Source organism: Leptopilina boulardi, unplaced genomic scaffold, assembly GCF_019393585.1.
Source record: "Leptopilina boulardi isolate dan_hultmark-lab unplaced genomic scaffold, ZJU_Lbou_2.1 LbouV2_2, whole genome shotgun sequence".
Taxonomy (NCBI): Eukaryota; Metazoa; Arthropoda; class Insecta; order Hymenoptera; family Figitidae; genus Leptopilina; species Leptopilina boulardi.
The window spans coordinates 1,025,302-1,047,500 of record NW_026137751.1 but is presented as its reverse complement, the minus strand read 5'-3'; the positions used below and the strand labels follow the sequence as shown (position 1 = coordinate 1,047,500).

Sequence of the window (22,199 nt, the reverse complement as noted above, 5' to 3'; positions counted from 1 at the left end):
TTTTTGAAAATTTTGAAAATTTTGAATTTTTTCAAAAATTAAAAAAAATTATCAAAAATCATTAGATTTTGCATTTTTCAGCTATATTAACTCAATGTAACTGAAAAATAATTTTTTTTTCAAAAATAATTAATTTTTAACAATTTTTGAAAATTTTGTAAATTTTGAATTTTTTCAAAAATTAAAAAAAATTATCAAAAATCATTAGATTTTGTATTTTTCAGCTATATTAACTCAATGTAACTGAAAAATAATTTTTTTTTCAAAAATAATTAATTTTTAACAATTTTTGAAAATTTTGAATTTTTTCAAAAATTAAAAAAAATTATCAAAAATCATTAGATTTTGCATTTTTAAGCTATATTAACTCAATGTAACTGAAAAATAATTTTTTTTTCAAAAATAATTAATTTTTAACAATTTTTGAAAATTTTGAAAATTTTTAATTTTTTCAAAAATTAAAAAAAATTATCAAAAATCATTAGATTTTGCATTTTTCAGCTATATTAACTCAATGTAACTGAAAAATAATTTTTTTTTCAAAAATAATTAATTTTTAACAATTTTTGAAAATTTTGAAAATTTTTGTTTTTGTTTTTGTTGTTGTTGTTGTTGTTATTGTTATTGTTATTGTTTTTGTTTTTGTTATTGTTATTGTTATTGTTATTGTTATTGTTATTGTTATTGTTTTTGTCTTTGTCTTTGTCTTTGTCTTTGTCTTTGTCTTTGTCTTTGTCTTTGTCTTTGTCTTTGTCTTTGTCTTTGTCTTTGTCTTTGTCTTTGTCTTTGTCTTTGTCTTTGTCTTTGTCTTTGTCTTTGTTTTTGTCTTTGTCTTTGTCTTTGTTTTTGATTTTGTTTTTGTTTTTATTTTGGTTTTGTTTTTGTTTTAGTTTTTTTTTGTTTTTGTTTTTGTTTTTGTTTTTGTTTTTGTTTTTGTTTTTGTTTTCAGCTATATTAACTCAATGTAACTGAAAAATAATTTTTTTTTCAAAAATAATTAATTTTTAACAATTTTTGAAAATTTTTGTTTTTGTTTTTGTTGTTGTTGTTATAGTTATTGTTATTGTTATTGTTATTGTCTTTGTCTTTGTCTTTGTCTTTGTTTTTGTGTTTGTTTTTGTGTTTGTTTTTGTTTTTGTTTTTGTTTTTGTTTTTGTTTTTGTTTTTGTTTTTGTTTTTGTTTTTGTTTTTGTTTTTGTTTTTGTTTTTGTTTTTGTTTTTGTTTTTGTTTTTTTTTGTTTATGTTTATGTTTTTGTTTTTGTTTTTGTTTTCAGCTATATTAACTCAATGTAACTGTAAAATAATTTTTATTTCAAAAATAATTATTTTTTAACAATTTTTGAAAATTTTGAATTTTTTCAAAAATTAAAAAAAATTATCAAAAATCATTAGATTTTGCATTTTTCAGCTATATTAACTAAATGTAACTGAAAAATAATTTTTTTTTCAAAAATAATTAATTTTTAACAATTTTTGAAAATTTTGAATTTTTTCAAAAATTAAAAAAAATTATCAAAAATCATTAGATTTTGCATTTTTCAGCTATATTAACTCAATGTAACTGAAAAATAATTTTTTTTTCAAAAATAATTAATTTTTAACAATTTTTGAAAATTTTGAAAATTTTGAATTTTTTCAAAAATTAAAAAAAATTATCAAAAATCATTAGATTTTGTATTTTTCAGCTATATTAACTCAATGTAACTGAAAAATAATTTTTTTTTCAAAAATAATTAATTTTTAACAATTTTTGAAAATTTTGAAAATTTTGAATTTTTTCAAAAATTAAAAAAAATTATCAAAAATCATTAGATTTTGCATTTTTCAGCTATATTAACTCAATGTAATTGAAAAATAATTTTTTTTTCAAAAATAATTAATTTTTTAACAATTTTTGAAAATTTTGAAAATTTTGAATTTTTTCAAAAATTAAAAAAAATTATCAAAAATCATTAGATTTTGCATTTTTCAGCTATATTAACTCAATGTAACTGAAAAATAATTGTTTTTTCTAAAATAATTAATTTTTAACAATTTTTGAAAATTTTGAAAATTTTGAATTTTTTCAAAAATTTTACAAAAATTATCAAAAATCATTAGATTTTGCATTTTTCAGCTATATTAACTAAATGTAACTGAAAAATAATTTTTTTTTCAAAAATAATTAATTTTTAACAATTTTTGAAAATTTTGAAAATTTTGAATTTTTTCAAAAATTAAAAAAAATTATCAAAAATCATTAGATTTTGCATTTTTCAGCTATATTAACTCAATGTAACTGAAAAATAATTTTTTTTCAAAAATAATTAATTTTTAACAATTTTTGAAAATTTTGAAAATTTTGAATTTTTTCAAAAATTAAAAAATATTATCAAAAATCATTAGATTTTGCATTTTTCAGCTATATTAACTCAATGTAACTGAAAAATAATTTTGTTTTCAAAAATAATTAATTTTTAACAATTTTTGAAAATTTTGAAAATTTTGAATTTTTTCAAAAATTAAAAAAAATTGTCAAAAATCATTAGATTTTGCATTTTTCAGCTATATTAACTCAATGTAACTAAAAAATAATTTTTTTTTCAAAAATAATTAATTTTTAACAATTTTTGAAAATTTTGAAAATTTTGAATTTTTTCAAAAATTAAAAAAAATTATCAAAAGTCATTAGATTTTGCATTTTTCAGCTATATTAACTCAATGTCACTGAAAAATAATTTTTTTTTCAAAAATAATTAATTTTTAACAATTTTTGAAAATTTTGAAAATTTTTGTTTTTGTTGTTGTTGTTGTTATTGTTATTGTTATTGTTATTGTTATTGTTTTTGTCTTTGTCTTTGTCTTTGTTTTTGTTTTTGTTTTTGTTTTTGTTGTTGTTGTTGTTGTTGTTGTTGTTGTTGTTGTTGTTGTTGTTGTTATTGTTATTGTTATTGTTATTGTTATTGTTATTGTTATTGTTATTGTTATTGTTATTGTTATTGTTATTGTTATTGTTATTGTTATTGTTATTGTTATTGTTATTGTTATTGTTATTGTTATTGTTATTGTTATTGTTCTGAAAGAAATTGGCGTTGTTCGAACCTTGGTTCCAAAAATAACATTGGAAATTAGAGATATGGACAGCTTAACAACATCTGAAGAAGTTGAAGACGCTATCAAGAAGAGCCTTCAGAATTACCATGATACACTAAGTATAAGACTAACGAATCCGAACACAATGGAACAGCGAATGGCCATTGTTACTCTGGAACAGGAGGCTGCTTTAAAGTTGTTAGAGTCATCTCACATTAAAATAGGATGGGTAAACTGCCGGATAAGACAACGGAAGCAGATTCTAAGATGCTTTAAGTGTTTATCATTTGGACACGATAGAATAGCTTGTAAAGGACCGGATAGAAGCAAAATGTGTTACAAATGTGGGAAAGAAGACCATAAGGCGGCAACCTGTTCATTAGAAAAATGGTGCTTCCTATGTGATAAAGCTGAACCAGAAGAAAGAAAACACATTGCAGGAACTTATTCGTGTAAAATATACCGAGAGGCATTAGAGAAAAAAGCGCCATCATAGTGGAGATATTGCAAGGGAACATGAACAGAAGCAGAAAGAGTGGATGGTATTCTGATATACTTGGAACTGCAGCTATTTGGATACCACAACTACATCGATTACCAGTAACCAAAAACGGATCCGGAAAAGGTTTTGTTTGGATAAAGAGCGACACTGTAACTTACGTAAGCTGTTACTTTACGCCTAACGAAAAAATAGGAGAGTTCCAAGAAAAATTGGATGAGCTTGAAGATAATCTGCGAGATATGGATGGGGATATTTTGATTGCTGGAGATTTCAATGCTGGTGCAACGGAATGGGGAGAATCTACAACAAACTCTAGAGGGAAACGAGTTATGGAGATGATTTCTAGGCTGGATTTGGTGATCTTAAACACTGGGAAGTCCCCTACCTTCAGAAGAGCTGGATATAGGCAAACGATAGTGGATATCACTATGGCGACACAAAGACTTGCACAAAGAGTGAAGAAATGGAATGTTGCAGAATGGCTATCGGCTAGCGATCACCAGTATATTACTCTCAGAATCGAGGAAGTTCAATCTAAGGCAACCCAATTAGTGGGGAAAAATCGCAAAATCATTTGGAACACCAATCAGATAGATACCAAAAAACTATCTGACGCTCTAGAGTGGAAAATGAGCAATCAGAAAATTACTCTTAAAGAGCAGGAGACTCCGCAAAGCGCTGAAAAGCTAGTAGAATGGACTATGAGGATTATTTATGGGGCATGTAAAGAAACCATACCTAATAAAACACCGCGAAGCAAGAGGATGTCTGTATACTGGTGGACTAATGAGATAGCAAATCTGAGGAAAGACTGCTTAAAGCTCAGGAGAGTGGCTCAAAGAGCTAAAAAGAAAGACCAGAATATGCAGGATAAAAACGAGAAGTATAAAAAAGCAAAAAAGGACCTGAGACAAGCAATAGCAGGAAGCAAACGTCTATGCTGGAAAAAGCTAGTACAAGATGTCGATAGCAACCCCTGGGGACTGGGATATAAGATAGTCCTGAGAAAACTGGGTGCGCTTTCTAAAACGCCTATGCTGGATACCTCGACAATAACCCATATAGTTGAGACACTGTTTCCCACTCACCAGAAGAGGAGCATTCAACATGATTCACAGGAAACATCAGAAGCTGATTTATTCACGAAAGAGGAACTTATAACAGCAGTACAGTCGCTAAAGCCTAAAAAAGCTCCTGGTCCTGATGGCCTACCGTCCGAAATAATGCGTGCTTAAAGAATGGAGTCTTTTATTCAAAATGGAAGGAAGCAAGGCTGGTCTTAATAAGCAAAGGAAAAGGTCTACCTGACGAAGCTAGCTCATATAGACCTTTATGTATGCTGGATACTGCAGGAAAGCTTTTGGAAAGGCTGTTGAGACCAAGGATACAGCAAGCGGTTAAGGAAGCCGGAAACCTGTCTGAAAGGCAATATGGCTTCAGAAGAGGACGTTCGACGATTGATGCGGTACACGAAGTTGTGATGGCTGCTAAAAGCACAGAGAGAGGGAATCATTACTCCCGACCGATCTGCCTGTTGGTCACACTCGATGTCAAGAACGCTTTCAACTCCGTCAGATGGAAAGATGCTCTAGAAGCCATGGAAAAAGATTTTAAAATCCCGGAATACCTCATGAGAATAATGAGGAACTACCTGAAAGACAGATTTCTTCTGTACGATACGCAAGACGGACAGAGGAAAAAGGAACTCACAGCCGGGGTAGCTCAGGGATCAGTACTTGGAGCTGATGTCTGGAACATATCTTACGACGGTATTTTACGAATAAATATGCCAGAAGGGTCCTTTCTTGTTGGATATGCAGATGATGTTGCAGCAGTGATTATTGAAAAGAACATGGAGCACGCACAAATGCGTCTTAATCAAGTTATGCGAAGGATTTACTCATGGATGGATAAGCATGGATTGGAACTGGCCCTGTCCAAGACAGAAATAGTTCTATTGACGAAAAAGAGAATAGAATTCCCTATGTCTATGAGAATGAGAGAAACTGAGATCCCGATAAAGAAGGCTGTTAAATATGTTGGAGTGATGGTCGACACTAAAATGACTTTCTGGGAGCATATAAGAAGAGCAGCAGAGAAAGCAGCTGAAGTCACTACATCTCTGGGAAGACTAATGACAAATATTGACGGCCCTACTCCTAGTAAAAGACGCCTTCTACAACGCACAGCAGAATCTATCATGCTCTATGGAAGCGAAAACTACGCAGAAAGTTTAAAGTATGAAAAATATCGAAAACGTATTGCGGGAGTTCAAAAAATAGGTGCTTTGCGCGTAACCTGCGCTTATAGGACAGTGTCAGAACCAGTAGTAATGGTGATAGCAGGTATTATACCCATAGATTTAATCGCTCAGGAACGAAAATTCGTCTATGAAATGAAGTCTGTTCATGGTAAAGAAAAGGCGAAAAAAATAGCTAGAGAACGTACAATGGAAAAATGGCAAGATCGATGGGACAACGAATCAAGGGGCAGGTGGACCGCACGTGTATTAAAAGAAATTCCCTTGTGGACTAACCGGAAACACGGGGAGGTTAATTTTTATTTGACTCAATTCCTGACAAATCATGGTCTTTTCAATAAATATCTCTGTAGAATGCGTAAGGTTCCAAATAATCAATGCATCTATTGCAACTGCCAGATAGATAATGCTGAACATACATTCTATGTATGTGAAAAGTGGAAGGAAGAAAGGCAAGCAATAGAAAAAATAATCGGAAATTTTAATCCAGATACAGTAGTGCAGCATATGCTAAGAACAAAAGAAACATGGGATCTTATTGCAGAGTATGTAGAAAAAATACTTCGACGAAAAAGGAATGACTTTCAAAAAATAACAAAACATCATTGACTAAAAAAAAAAAAAAAAAAAGAAGAATGAAGAAATAAGGAGAAAATGAGGGAAGCCAAGTAGGCAAAAAATAGGCAGAGTCGAGGCACGACCAAAAGACGCCGATAACCACGACACCTGAAGTAATGCGAAAGCGGTTCCGGGAGTCATGCGAGGCGAAGAGTGAAGGGATGTTTTTATATGGACATTGTAAATGTATAAATCTGTATTTTTTACCATAACCCTTAAATAAAAAAAAAAAAAAAAAAAAAAATTGTTGTTATTGTTATTCTTATTGTTATTGTTATTGTTATTGTTATTGTTATTGTTATTGTTATTGTTATTGTTATTGTTATTGTTATTGTTATTGTTATTGTTATTGTTATTGTTATTGTTATTGTTATTGTTATTGTTATTGTTATTGTTATTGTTATTGTTATTGTTATTGTTATTGTTATTGTTATTGTTATTGTTATTGTTATTGTTATTGTTATTGTTATTGTTATTGTTATTGTTATTGTTATTGTTATTGTTATTGTTATTGTTATTGTTATTGTTATTGTTATTGTTATTGTTATTGTTATTGTTATTGTTATTGTTATTGTTATTGTTATTGTTATTGTTATTGTTATTGTTATTGTTATTGTTATTGTTATTGTTATTGTTATTGTTATTGTTATTGTTATTGTTATTGTTATTGTTATTGTTATTGTTATTGTTATTGTTATTGTTATTGTTATTGTTATTGTTATTGTTATTGTTATTGTTATTGTTATTGTTATTCTTATTCTTATTCTTATTCTTATTCTTATTCTTATTCTTATTCTTATTCTTATTCTTATTCTTATTCTTATTCTTATTCTTATTCTTATTCTTATTCTTATTCTTATTCTTATTCTTATTCTTATTCTTATTCTTATTCTTATTCTTATTCTTATTCTTATTCTTATTCTTATTCTTATTCTTATTGAAGCAGCTATCAAACAAGAAATTGAATCCCAGGACTTGGAAATCATTGTATTTTTGACAAAACCTAATAAAATTTCCGAAATGATTGCAATCGTTGAGACTAGCGAGCTAGCAGCAAAGAGGCTGCTCAACATGACAAAGATCAAGCTAGGCTGGGTAAAATGCAGAATTCGATCTAGAACCGAAGTGCCTACATGTTTCAAGTGCCTCAGCTAGGGACATCAAGCAAGAAATTGTACAGGCCCAAATCGGACAAAACTGTGTTTTAAATGTGTCGAAGAGGGACACAAGGGATTTAAGTGCAATTCAACACGATGTTGCGTCCTGTGTACGGAGAAAAAACTCGATAAGGAATTGACAAATCATGTTCCTGGAACAGGGCAGTGACATGTTTTTAGAGAAGAGCTCAGAAAAGAAAAGGAAAAGCAGAAAAGATGATCAACGTACTCCAGGGGAACTTGTACAGAAGTCGAATAGCAACTGATTTGCTGTCCCAGATCCTTCTTGAGAAACAGATTGACGTCCTGATACTATGTGATCTGTATAAAGATAGCGATAATCAAAATTGGTTTCGAGATAAGTTAGGCACTGCCGCTATCTGGATAAGAAATCCGAATAAAGTACCTGTAGACAATCATGGATCTGAAGAAGGCTTTGTATTGGTCCAGAGCGGCGATACTGTGTTTGTTAGCTGCTACTTCACTCCAAACGAAAGCATTAACGATTTCCAAAATAAATTGGACAAATTAGAAGATTTCCTTGTAGACACTAACTTACAAAAAATTGTAGCAGGTGATTTCAACGCAAAAGCGGTGGAATGGGGCATGTCATGCCCTGATTCAAGAGGTAAACGTGTGATAGAAGTAGTTGCCAGAAGGGGCCTCCTTATTCTCAACGTGGGAAATACCACTACATTTAGGAGACCGGGATATACTGAAACGAAACCTGACATTTCCCTTGCATCAGAGGAACTAGGGAAGTTCATTGAGAAATGGGAAGTGACTGAGGAATTCACTGGAAGTGATCATCAGTATATTACTTTCCAAATTAGAAGCAACAAACCCGAGAATACTTCTCTTGGAAAGATAAAATTTAAATGGAACATAGCGAAAATCAACGAAGAGATTTTTAAGAGGGAAATTAAAAGAGATGATACCATTATTATCGAAGCCCTTTGATTCGCCTCGACTAGAAAAGATACCGAAGCAGGAATAAACCTTGCTATGGATCTGTTTAATCGAACATGTGCGGTTGCCATACCCCGAAAATGGATTAAACTTAACCAAAGGCCAGTTTACTGGTGGAATCCTGAAATTGCCATGAAGAGAAAAACCTGCCTTGTACTTAGGAGAAGAGCGCAGCGTGCAAGGAAGAAGAATACTGATTTCGGTCAGAATCAATAAGAATATCTTCTTTCAAAAAAGGAGCTTATAACGTCTATTAAGAGAAGCAAACGATCCTGCTGGCAAGCTCTCGTGAACGACGTTGATAACGATCCGTGGGGTCTAGGCTATAAGATCGTAAATCGTAGACTGAGGACTTCACCTTCTAGCGTCAAGGACTACCCTACGATGGTACATATTGTGGATACGTTGTTTCCAAAACACGCAGAAGCAGTGGAAGAGGAACTTGGAGACACAGAATTAACCTTTGAACCCTTTAATGAACAGGAACTGAGTCTTGCCGTGAAAGCTCTCAAAAATAAAAATGCCCCTGGACCGGATGGTATCCCAACGGAAGTTATAAAGGTAGCTGAAAAGTGCAATCCTAAAATCCTGCTGGAAATGTTCAACAGCTGTCTGCAGACAGGATGCTTCCCAACAATCTGGAAGGAACAAAGGCTGACTCTAATTAGTAAAGGTAAAAGTGACACTAATTCTCCGTCTGGTAATCGACCACTCTGTATGCTGGGCGTACCAGGAAAATTACTGGAAAAAATGTTATAGGCACGCATTCAAACAGCCATTAAACAAGGAGGAGACCTCTCGGAAAGACAATTCGGCTTCCGAAAAGGAAAGTGCACGGTTGATGCAGTCAAAAACATTGTAGATGCTGCGCTCATTATTAAACAAGGGAACCATTTTTCACGGAAGGTGGTACTTCTAGATACGCAAGGAAGAAGAATACTGATTTCGGTCAGAAACAACAAGAATATCTTCTTTCAAAAAAGGAGCTTAGAACGTCTATTAAGAGAAGCAAACGATCCTGCTGGCAAGCCCCCGTGAACGACGTTGTTAACGATCCGTGGGTTCTAGGCTATAAGATCGTAAATCGTAGAATGAGGAATCCACCTTTTAGCGTCAAGGACTACCCTACGATGGTACATATTGTGGATACGTTGTTTCCAACATACGCAGAAGCTGTGGAAGAGGAACGTGGAGACACAGAATTAACCTTTGAACCCTTTAATGAACAGGAACTGAGTCTTGCCGCGAAAGCTCTCAAAAATAAGAAAGCCCCTGGACAACTATAAATAAATTGTAATACATTATTATTACGCATAGATTAATTGAATTGCCTATATTGTAGTACAAAAATCAATTATTTGATAATATAAGAATATACCTTCGTCAGTAACTATGAAGATTTGATGATAAATATGACAATCAGTCGAAATATGAGTGTCAAAGGTGACAGTGTAGTCGAAGATCAAATAACGAACTTAATTTGTTATATCAATTCTTGCAAAATGGGCAAGTATATGTATTTCATTATTTACAAATTTTTATAAAAAAATTTTAGAAAAAAATTTTTTTTTAACAAATTTGTTTATATGTGCAAATTGATAATCCAAAAGATGAGGGAAGGAAACAGCAGCCAGAACAGCACCAACAGTTACTAAGAAAACCACGACAACAACCACTCCAACAACAACAACAGCAACCACAACCAATACAGCATCAACAGCAGCAGCCGAAAAATCGTTATTATTATCATCATCAGCAACAGTTTATTAAAAAATTGAAAAAAAGTAAATATTAAATCAGTATTTATTATTATTATTATTTATTTCTGAAAAATATTCCGTTAAAAAAAATCAAGAAGTTTTTATTTTTTAATTTTACTTTTCGAAATGTTTATACTGGTTTATCTATTGTGTGCTATTTATTTATTTTATAATTCTTTTTTAGTTTATTACTATTTATCCTATTTATCAATTGACACATTGTTACTAAGAGTCGCGCGCGCCATGTGCTGCAGTATAAATAATTAGAATTAAGCAATTAAAAACTTCGTGCTTTTTTGTAACGGAATATTCTTCAGAAATAATATTAATTATTATTATAAAATTTATTTTTCATTTTATTATTATTTTATTTTTAATTTGCATTTTAAAAAAAAATATTTAATTTTATAAATTAAAGTGGCTATAGGCTTTTGTTTGTAAACACTAAAGTTACTTTTTCAAGTTTGATTCATTACAATATATACAATTTATTTTTTAAAAAACGCAAGCGACATGGAATTGTACGCTTCGTGGAGAATCACTTATATTTTTTCATTAATACTTTATATTTTTTGTATATAGTTACAATGAAATTTATAAACATGAATAAATAATATTATATAATTATAAAAATATAATATATATTAATATAATTAAATTTACAATATAAACTATATGTACCATAATATTTTCAGATAATTATCGTGGAAAAAAAGGAGGTTGGAAGCATCGCTCATTCAGGACAGACAACGACAGAATTGAAACAAATATGAAGTTAATTTTTTCTTCTATTTTACAAGCCACAAAACAAAAATAAATGTTAATTTATTACAATAATAGTTATTTCGATTTTTAACCCTAAAAACAGTTTTATAGCTATATTTCAGTTTTAGATTGTAATTTTTGTAAAATTATGCTAAAATGTGACTGAATAGCATTTAATACCCAAGTATAAAAAGTTTAGAAACAATCTGTTAAGAAATGAATAATATGAAAATTTTTGATTTTTCGAATTTTTAAAAAAGTAGCATATCTTCGATACAAATTAATAGTTTTTAATTGGGTATGACTAACATTTTAAGTTAGCCTAATACCTAAGAGACTGTCAAGTACTATTCATTATTTGATAAAGTGAAAGAAAATATTAAAAAAGTTGTAAAATGAACTATAAAAAACAAAAATTTCTTAAAATCGTCATTTTTCACTTCGCGTGAGGTGTCTAACAACTCGAGTTTTTCATTGTAGGACTAATTATAAACAAACTTATTAATTAATGCAGGATTGGGCATAAACAATCAACAATGCAAGATACAAAAATTTTTATTTTAAACATAAATTTGACACTAGATTATTGTTATTTAACAATTTAAAAAGTTAAATATTGGAAAGAAAAGAAAATAAATTTTCAATTATATTTGAAATTAAGTAATAATTATTTAATTTAACAAAAAACTGTTTGATCTTTTTTTAAATAATAAAATATATAAATTATACATAATTATATAAATTTATTAACAATTAATACAACATATTAGATTAAAATAATTAATATCAAATACATTCCTTATTCTGGTAGCATAACATACACATAATTAAAAATAAATTATTATAATTTTCATCAAAACAAAAGTCTATTGTCTGAACTATTAGAATAAAAAATATTTATATAATGAAGTCGTTCATCATTAATTCGTAACTAAAATTTTCACGTACTTAGAAACAATACAGATTTTAAAGTGTTAACACAAAAATTTTTTATGGCTGAAAAGCGAAATATGGAAAGCTCTAAAAACGAAAATTACAAAAAAAAGATAAAAATTAATGAAAGTGAAAGAAGTGAAAAAGATGAAAGTGAAGAGAAATTAAATATTATAAATTTTCCAGATTTGGAATCAATAGTTACGACGGAAGTAAATTTAAAATCAAAATTTAACAAAAACCACTTTAATGAACTGTATAAATTAAATAATTTATAATGGAAAGTAAATTAATTTATTACATTCATTAAATTTTTTAATTGTAACAAATACGATTTATTTGGTTAAAAAATTGAAATTCAAGTCATTAGAATTAAAAACATAATTATTGGATTAAACTAAACAATTTTGTATACAAGGAAATATTTTTCAAATAACTTTAATTAATTGAATAAAATAATTTTTATATAATGATTTTAAAAAATTAAGTAGTTTATTATAGTTTTTTTAAAAAAAAATGTGCTTATTTACCATGATATTTTTTTTCATGTTCATAAGATTATCTTTTTTTGAATATGCTTTTTTTGATTGTCGATTTATTAAAAGTTATATTGAAATATTGTAAAGGAATGTTAAATATTATAAAATAATTTCGTGGCTGAAAGGTATAACTGCATTTATCATGATTTTGACAAAAACAAATTTTCATGTCATTTTAGTTGTCTGAAATACAAAAATTTACAAACGTTTTTTGGATACCATTTAGTATAATTATTTTAGGTATTTTTAAAATATGTTCATCCTTTTTAATAAAAAGCACGAATAGCAGAAAATTTTTAGAAAATTTTAGACTGCACTCTACTTCTAATGTACTTATGCGATTATCCAGGCATAGTTTACATATGTAATCAACTTTACTCTGCTTTGTTAATGCTTAATTTTCTTTTTATTGAATACATTATTTATAGTTATTTTTTAAATTTCAAATCCATAAGCATAACATACATATGTATTCAACAATTTTTTTCGCTTTTTTTTAATAAAAACTTTTTACATTTTACGTCAACCAGGGCAATTAAGGTATATCAAATCTATTTTATAGATATTCTGGAGTACATTAATAAAAGAGTAAAAATTATTTTTTTAAAATTAAAAAAGTTGTTTAAAATTAAAACATTATGCCAACAACTAAAGGTACCTTATTTGAAAGTTTTAAAAATTATATTTTTCAAGAACCACATATTGTTTTAGATTAAGTAAATAACACAATATAATTTTTTCTAATATTTTTAATTTATTTTTAGAAAAAAATTTGAAAATAAACTTAAAAATATCGTAATACTAATGAATATTAATATGTTAATAATATTAATATTAATAACCCATTTATATAGTTTTTTCCATCTTATTTATAATAATAAATTATGACCATAATTTACTTTTTTCAGTTCTCTAATAATAAAGTATCATAAAAACGTATCAAAATGATCCACTTTAGAATTACACTGTGCTAGAAAAAAGTACTTTTCTGGAACATACTTGGCTTATAGTGCATTAACCTAATTTGGATACGCTGAATTCAATGCCGTTATCCATTTTTAATGATCGAGTCTTTTTTAAATAATCGACATTTTCTTTTTTTTCCATTATCATAATAAAACATTTTTTCTAATCAAAAGAATGACATTAAATTAACAGTCGTTACACTTTTCTCTTAACTTCTTCACTGCTAAAGAAAAAATTGATACTGTGGTCTCAAAATTTCCAACAAATTCTGGTCCACAAATTTTTATAAAACTTTGTTTATAAAGTTTTATTGGGTCTCTGAATTAAAAAAAAATTTGGTGATTTTTATATGTTTTTCAATTGTTTATTAATTAAAAATAATAAATAAACATTTAATTATTACTTAAACAAATATTATTGATTCCTGTTGTGTGCGAATAATGATATTAAAGAATTTAATTTACAATTTAAATACAAAATTTCATTTATTTTGTGTTATGTTATTTTGTTTTGTGATGAACACGACAAAACGTATGTGTCGCTGACAGTTTGGGCCTGTATTTTTTCACGACACATTGTGTGTGTCGTTGATAGTAAAAGGGTTTAAATATACAATAAAAAGTTAGCAAAAATCGTATAAATCATCAAAAATACATTGACAACACTTACCTGCAATATTTTGTGAAAAACTCAAAAACTTTATGAAAAATTCTATAAAATTTGCGCATTTCTGAAAATGTTAACCTAATTTTCGCAAATTTACAACTTTTTCTGCATTTTGTCAAAAAATTAAAAAAATACATTCAGTGACATCAGTATAAAATTAATCAGACAATATTTACTCAAAGCGACAAACTCAAATATTTAAAATCAAAGAGTTTATTTATTAAAAACTAGCATTATTCATGATATCCCCTGGGATGACAGAATAGCTTCGGTTGACAGTTTTAATTTTTTTACGCAAATAGCATGTAAAATACATCTCATTTACAAATTTAAGCCAAAAACAAATAAGTCCCTATGTAGTTCGTAATATTATAAACATACTAAAATGTTCGCCTACTGGTATTATTTCTTTAACCCCTTGAGTGCCAATGGCAAAGATCTTTGCCATTTCGAACTTTCCTCTGAGTGCCACGAAACTGACAATCTTTGCCATGGTAAAAATTGAAATAAAAAAGTCAAAAATAAAAAAAAAATTTTTTAAATGATTTTTAGGAAGTCTGAGATATAGAGAAAACGATGTCCGTTTCCGTTTTTAAATTAAATAAATAACAAAAAAGTTAAAAATTATTAAAAACAACGTTTTTGGCAAAGTTTTCAAAATCTTTGCCATGAACAGTGCAGTCCATTTGCTTTTTAAAAACGGCTGAAATCGCTTGAAACTTGTTACTCAGGGGTTTTTGGGGTCGCTGATTACGAATCAGAAGTCACTTTTTCAAAATTCAAAATGTCCGATCGAATATGGCGGACGATTTTATAAAAATTGATTGGATTTACCTGAAAATTGTCACTCGGGGGTTTTCGGGGTTGCTGATAACGAATCTGAAATCAGATTTTCAAAATTCAAAATGGCCGATCCAATATGGCGGACGATTTTCTAAAAATTGTTTAGATTTACCTGAAAATCGTCACTCGGGGGTTTTCGGGGTCACTGATTCCTAATCTGAACTCAGATTTTTAAAAATCAAAATGGCCTATCCAATATGGCGGACTTTTCAAGATATTTGCAAATTTTCATACTTTTGGAACACCGTGTATATCACTGAATTGCAGTGAAAATTTAACTAAATGAATCAGTTAATCTGTATTTTCTTTAATTGAAAAGATTCATTAACTGACTTGTAGCTATTCCACCATTGAAATTTCACTGATTTAAATTGGGAGAGAAAAGATAATTTTGATAAATTTTTACCTCCCTACCTCCATGTAAGAACACATAAGAATTTTATGACACCCCCTCCCCCTTACGTAAGTTCTTAAAAATTTTAATGAAATTAAAAAAAACGAATCACAACAATACAAATAGAAAATGCTTGACAAAATCTTACGTAAAAATAGCTTCTACCCCCAGACAAAAGACGATTTAGAGATTGAATAAACCCACCGTACTATTAAGGACACTTATGTAATTTATATTTGTGTCAAATAAGCAAATGTTCTGTTTATGCTACCTCGCGTGGTAAGTTTGATATAAGCTTACTTTACAAAATTGTCACAAGTTTGCAATGCAGTTAAACCTTTCAGCCACAGAATTACAATATTTGATTAATTATTATTTTTTGGGGGAAATATCAATAGATGGAATTCTAAAGCGAGAATCACAAACAAAAGTGAGATTAAAAATTTTGCCAATGGAAAACTCTTCACAATAGACCTGCTCGATGTTTCTGGAGAAATAAGGTGCACAATTTTTAATAATTGTGTAGACAAATTTTTTGAAATGTTAAAGGTAAAATTTTCAAAAAACATATTTTTGGAATATTCATAAAGTATTCTCATAAAAAAATCACCACCTAAAAAAATTCGGAAATTAATTTAATAGTTTGATAAATTGTTGTCATATAAGAAATTAACAAAATCAGAAAATATGAATTTTTTTTTATAAAAAATAATAAAAATTTAGTGGATTAAAATTTAAATTCAGTAAAACCTCGATAAGTCGAATAAAATCTCCATTCTCTTCCCTAGAAACTTAAAAACCTCTGTAACTAGAATTCTAAAACCTCTATAACTCGAAGTAATTTTTATTCCCCTGCAACAGCATATCGTTAATTGTTGTTAAACAGAGATTTTTATTATTTCTTTTTTAACAGATTTCTTCTTTATTTTTTCTTTTAATATTTTCAAAAATAACAGATATTAAAAAACTATTGTTTAAAATTAACAATCTTACGTAAATATGAACACTTTTATTATGTATAAATGTACAGTATCTAAAAACCTTTATATGTCGAATTATATGTTCAGAAACCTTTAAAACTCAAAACCCTCTATAGTTGAAAAACCTTATAAACGAAATATAATGCCAATCACAGATCTTTTTTTTGGGAGTACTTTTTTTAAAAAGAATGCCACTAATATGTCATTAAAATAAACTATTTTTTTAAACAAAGGTAGGAAAGCAGTACATTTTTTCAAATGTTACATTTGCAACTGCAAATAAAAAATTTAATAATTTTTCAAATAAATTTGAACTTCAGTTAAATGAAGAGAGCATTATTAATGAAGAAACCATTATTACATTACCAAGTAATAAATTTAATTTCATAAAAATAGAGCAAATTCATTCTAGTATTCCAAACAAAATAATAGGTAAAGTGAAAATTTAAAGTAATTTCCTTATTATATATTATTAAATTAAAATTTCCATTATGATCAAAATGATTAACCTTATTCAAAAATTTTTAGATACATTTGGAATAATAACAAATATAGATGAGGTTGAAACAATACATACAAGAGAGGGAAAAAAAATTCAATAACGAAATGTCACAATAAGTGATGAAAAAGAAAATAGTGGTTTTAGAAACAATTTGGTTTCTGCTATTATAGAATTTTTTTCAAATTAAAATTGAAATCACAGTATAACTTTTAAGTATTCGTCAAGAACGAAATATCTGTAATAGGCCTGACAAATTCTTTATAGTTTTTGAAAATTTTAAAGAAATTATATTTAAACTAAATGTAATATAAAGAGATATTGTGGTACTTAATAAAAATTTTAAATAATTTTTAATATAATAAAAAATAAAATTATAAAAATAAAATTATTAATTGTAATTTATGAAATTTTTGAGGAAATTTATAATAATAATAATACAAAAAAAATTTAAGAATCAAAAAACTAAATCAGAAAATTTATTTGGTAATTCACGGAAATTTAGGAGGTAATTTGTGAAATTTATACGGTAATGTATGAAATTTTTAAAATAATTTATAATATATAAAAGAAAATTTTAAAACCTAATTATTGAAATTTATAGGATAATTTATGGTAATTTATGTGGTAATATATAAAAATTTAATGGAAATATATGTAGTAATGTTGTGAATTATTTTTAAAAAATTTTATCGTAATTTTTAAACATATCACATTCAATTAAAGACGGGAAAAAGACTTATTCATGTTGTTAAGGCTTTCTCATGACACACAATAAATAATGTTTTTTTAAAGAAATTATTTATCAACTTTTAATCGGTTTTGCATTTTTTTCAGTACTTTTTGAAAGTTTAACGCAATAATCAGCGATAACGAATTTACAATTATTTTAATAATAATTATTTTAATATTGCCTGAATACTACTTGGCAATATAACCTCAGACTTGTCGTGTAAAATTTTCTCAATATTGCAGCGCAACAATGCGAAGTTCTATTTGAAATGTCAATTATTAACACACACTTTTAAAAAATCATATTCTCGAAGGCATCTTTACTTAATAATCTTTTTTTCCTTTATATAAATAATTATTTTTTAAATTCTTTACAGATTGATTTAGTATTTTGGAGAGAAAATGCCGAAACTTTTAATGAAGAATTAAATTCAATTATACTTGTAAAAGAAGGAAAAATTAATGAATTTAATTCAAGAAAAACCATATCAATACTTCAAACTACATTAATTAATATTAACAATTTTGAAGTAGAAGAAATTAAGAAGTAATTGTTTATTCTTAAAATATTTAATAAACTTGTTTTGCATCGTAAATTAATAAAATAAAAAAAATTTAATTAATTAAATAGAGTAAAAGCATTAATTGTCGATGATTGAAGGTAACATGTGAGTTTAATAATTTTTTCTATAGAATTAATACATTTCAAAATATAATAATCTTAAATTTAGACAAATAATAAAAAAAAATTTTTTAACTTTTACTGAAGGTGATATCGTATTACAATGAATAAATATGTACCTCGACAATCAGTATTGCACTTACTCTAGATTTTTTTATCTACAATATTAAAATTTATAACTATGTTCAATTGAACACTGATAAAATTATCTTTTTTAAAAAATATTTAAATATAAATAACTGTTTTTAGGTTTTTTAGGTTCAATTATGTTCTTCGTTTATGATTTATGTTACTTGTTAAAGATTTATGTTCTTTATGTATTGTATGTTTTTTGATTGATGTTTATGTTATTTATTGTGTTATATTAATTTAAATTTTTAATACATTCCCCAAGCAGCATTTTCCAATAGAAAGTTATATGGACACATTGTCATCTATATTAAATATATATAAAGTCCTGAGCAAATGTCTATATACATATATATCTATGTGTGTGTAACAAAATATTTTGTTATTTAATTAACACAGAAACGTTTGGATGTTTATACCTATATAAAGTTCATATTATACGAAAGTCCTCAAATTAAATAATTTTTTTGAATCTTTGAAAAATTCGTTTTTTGTATTTTTTTTAAATAACTTTTTCCTATTGTAACGCTATTCTCTGTCTCTTTCTATTTCGTTAATCATTTCCCATTGAACTTATGCTCAATGGAAAATTCCAAAGAAAAACGCTACAAAAATGGCGACGATGGCGGGAACGATTTCGATCCCGTAAATCTCTTATAAATTTACCGGCAACCAACGGTGATCCGTTTAGGGTTATCCCAGCGTCAAGTAATTAATTACTCGGACCTCCGCTAATTAATAATGACTATGAGCTCTTCCCGGACTAGCTCTATTTACCGCGAACTCATCATTATATTTTTACCATGCCGCACTTTATCTCAGGGACGTGGATTTTTCGTACACGGGAGAGAGAGAGGGAAAACAATACACTTTTATCACTAATAAAACACTGTAAAAATTAATAACAATTTGAACACTTTATTAATTTTTGATTCTTTTTTATTTTTCGAGAAATCCACGCTGCTGTGTCGTTGAGACTAGTCAGAGCGAAATGCGTCGGCGTCCTTTGTTCCGCCATGCGGTTAAACACTTTTCCCGACTTTTCCTTTTATCTTTGTGGTGCCATTACCGGACAGGAAGAATGAGACACTAACCTTGGAGTTTCTTTAATATTCTCCGGTAATCCATATTACTCTCCCTTTAACCTCGGTTACACCGTATCTATTGGAAAATTAAATAGTTTTTCTCGATTTCGTGTTGTCACTCACGAGTAGCCAAACTCGAACTGGCAATTACATCAGGGTCGCCTGACCCAGTGACCTGCGCAATGCGGAAGGCCCCTGCCGGTTGATAACCTCGGTACTTCCGTGCCTAATTATAGTCGGCTTTTCGTTGACAATTATTAATTATAATTCATAATCAATAATAGAGACTTTGTGAAGATTGGACTTTTTCAGTTGACTCTTCTTTCTCCTCTGACTAATCAATTCCATTGATAGATTTACATTATTACTTATGTGGATTTCTCTTTTTATAGAGAAATACAATATCACTTTTCTCAATAATAATTTGAGTTCTTATTTCTTGTCGACGTATTTTACAAATTATTATTATGATGTTTTCATTAACAAAATAAAAGAAAGAATATTTTACGTAAATGAAATAACATTTTTCCTTTCAATAAACATATGAAAATTACAATAATAAATGAAATGTGGTAGGAAATATATAAGAAAAAAGTTGAGTCCGGGCTTGGCTAATATATCGTGTTATTCAATCGAAACGCGATCATTTACGAATTTAAGAAACTTTAATCAATATGTTATTCGGCGATAACTCTGAAAATCGCGTTTAAACAGGGTATTTCAATTATCACGTTACAACTCCCCTGGGCTTAGTCGAAACATATTCCCCAAATTTTATCAGACAATTGATCTGATTCTTCCTTTCCATCAGACACCTTTCAATTATTATTTTAGTTTATCCAACCAAATACAATTTCAATATTTCTTTTAATTATTGGATAAAGTATAAAAGAGAACCAAAATAATTTCTATTATTGATTCATTATTGATCTGACAGATAGAACATTTATTGAAGAATAAACAAAAATGTCTTACCCGTGATTTCCCATCCACACCAGCAGTGTTCTGTCTACCTTCGATGATTTAGTTCCATTTTAAACTTACGAGAAACATAGATTATAAAACTTACCGAATCTCGTGGTTCTCAAACACCATCCATGAGGAGTGAATAGGGGGTCAAGGATTATTCAATAATTATATATGAAAAATTAGATTTATTATAAAAATAGCTCTTATACCCGAACACGGTTTAATTACAGCCTCTTTCTTTGGTTATTAAAAAAATGTGTATTCCGGTATTTACCGATGGGAATATAATCTCAGAGCAAAACAAAAAAAATGATACAAAATACAATCTTACGGTTAACCTTAACCTAGCCTCTCTTATATCTTTCAGTCTTCAGTTTCCAATACTGTATTTGCTAAAGATAAGAGTAAAAAAAATAGATGAAACTAATAAAAAAAAAGAACTGGAGGAACAACCAAACAAACAAAAAATGAAAACTTAATTCTCAACTGAGGATCAACTTATAAAAAAACATTCCAGCCAACAAAGGCAAGATTCAATATTCCAACCAACAAAGGTATGATGTTACATTCCAGCCAACAGAGACAAGATGCAATAATCCAACCAACAAAGGTAAAATGTTACATTCCAGCCAACAAAGGCAAGATCTCATACTCCAACCAACAAAGGTAAGTTGTTACATTCCAGCCAACAAAGGCAAGATGCAAATAATCCAACCAACAAAGGTAAAATGTTACACTCCAGCCAACAAAGGCAAGATGCAATAATCCAACCAACAAAGGTAAGTTGTTACATTCCAGCCAACAAAGGCAAGATGCAAATAATCCAACCAACAAAGGTAAAATGTTACACTCCAGCCAACAAAGGCAAGATGCAATAATCCAACCAACAAAGGTATGATGTTACATTCCAGCCAACAAAGGCAAGATTCAGTAATCCAACCAACGAAGGTAAGATATTACATTCCAGCCAACAAAGGCAAGATTCAGTAATCCAACCAATGAAGGTAAAATGTTACACTCCAGCCAACAAAGGCAAGATGCAATAATCCAACCAACAATGGTAAAATGTTACATTCAAGCCAACAAAGGCAAGATTCAGTAATACAACCAACAAAGGTAAGATGTTACATTCCAGCCAATAGAGGCAAGATCTAATACTCCAACCAACAAAGGTAAGTTGTTACATTCCAGCCAACAGAGGCAAGATGCAAATAATCCAACCAACAAAGGTAAAATGTTACACTCCAGCCAACAAAGGCAAGATGCAATAATCCAACCAACAAAGGTAAAATGTTACATTCCAGCCAACAAAGGCAAGATTCAATAATCCAACCAACAAACGTAAGATGTTACATTCCAGCCAACAAAGGCTAATAACATTTTGTTATTAACTAAAAATTGGAAAAATTAATCTTACAACTTGAAGTGACAGTTTTAAAGAAAAGAATACCTAGGGTGGAGATGAAACAAGAGAATACTGATAGTAATTTTACATAAATCCTCAAATATCATCAACACTACATTGTTGTTTGACAGAATTTTAACTCCAATCTATGTGCACATTGCACTTCTTCACAACTGTTGAAGAAATCTGGTTACATTATTGAAGTATCACGTTTAATTTATTGAAATTTGGCATTAAATTTGTAATTAGCAACCTTAAAAACCCCCGAGTAAC

At 28.4% G+C, this 22,199-nt stretch overlaps 1 protein-coding gene across 1 annotated transcript; it reads left to right on the top strand.

The window, feature by feature from the left end:
• Positions 1 to 9,991: 9,991 nt before the first annotated feature.
• LOC127278231 (putative mediator of RNA polymerase II transcription subunit 26) lies at positions 9,992 to 21,848 on the top strand. The gene is made up of 5 exons (XM_051299831.1): positions 9,992 to 10,085; positions 10,190 to 10,315; positions 21,039 to 21,187; positions 21,264 to 21,413; positions 21,657 to 21,848. Exons 1-5 carry the CDS (start codon positions 9,992 to 9,994, stop codon positions 21,846 to 21,848), a joined length of 711 nt encoding a protein of 236 aa, XP_051155788.1.
• Positions 21,849 to 22,199: the final 351 nt, after the last annotated feature.

Coding starts and splice junctions, on each gene's coding strand:
- LOC127278231 (XM_051299831.1), top strand. CDS start 9,992: ATGACAATCAGTCGAAATATGAGTGTCAAAGGTGACAGTGTAGTCGAA. Junction 10,316..21,038: donor ACAGCAGCAGCCGAAAAATC/GTTATTATTATC, acceptor AAAACATTCCAG/CCAACAAAGGCAAGATTCAA. Junction 21,188..21,263: donor TCATACTCCAACCAACAAAG/GTAAGTTGTTAC, acceptor GTTACACTCCAG/CCAACAAAGGCAAGATGCAA.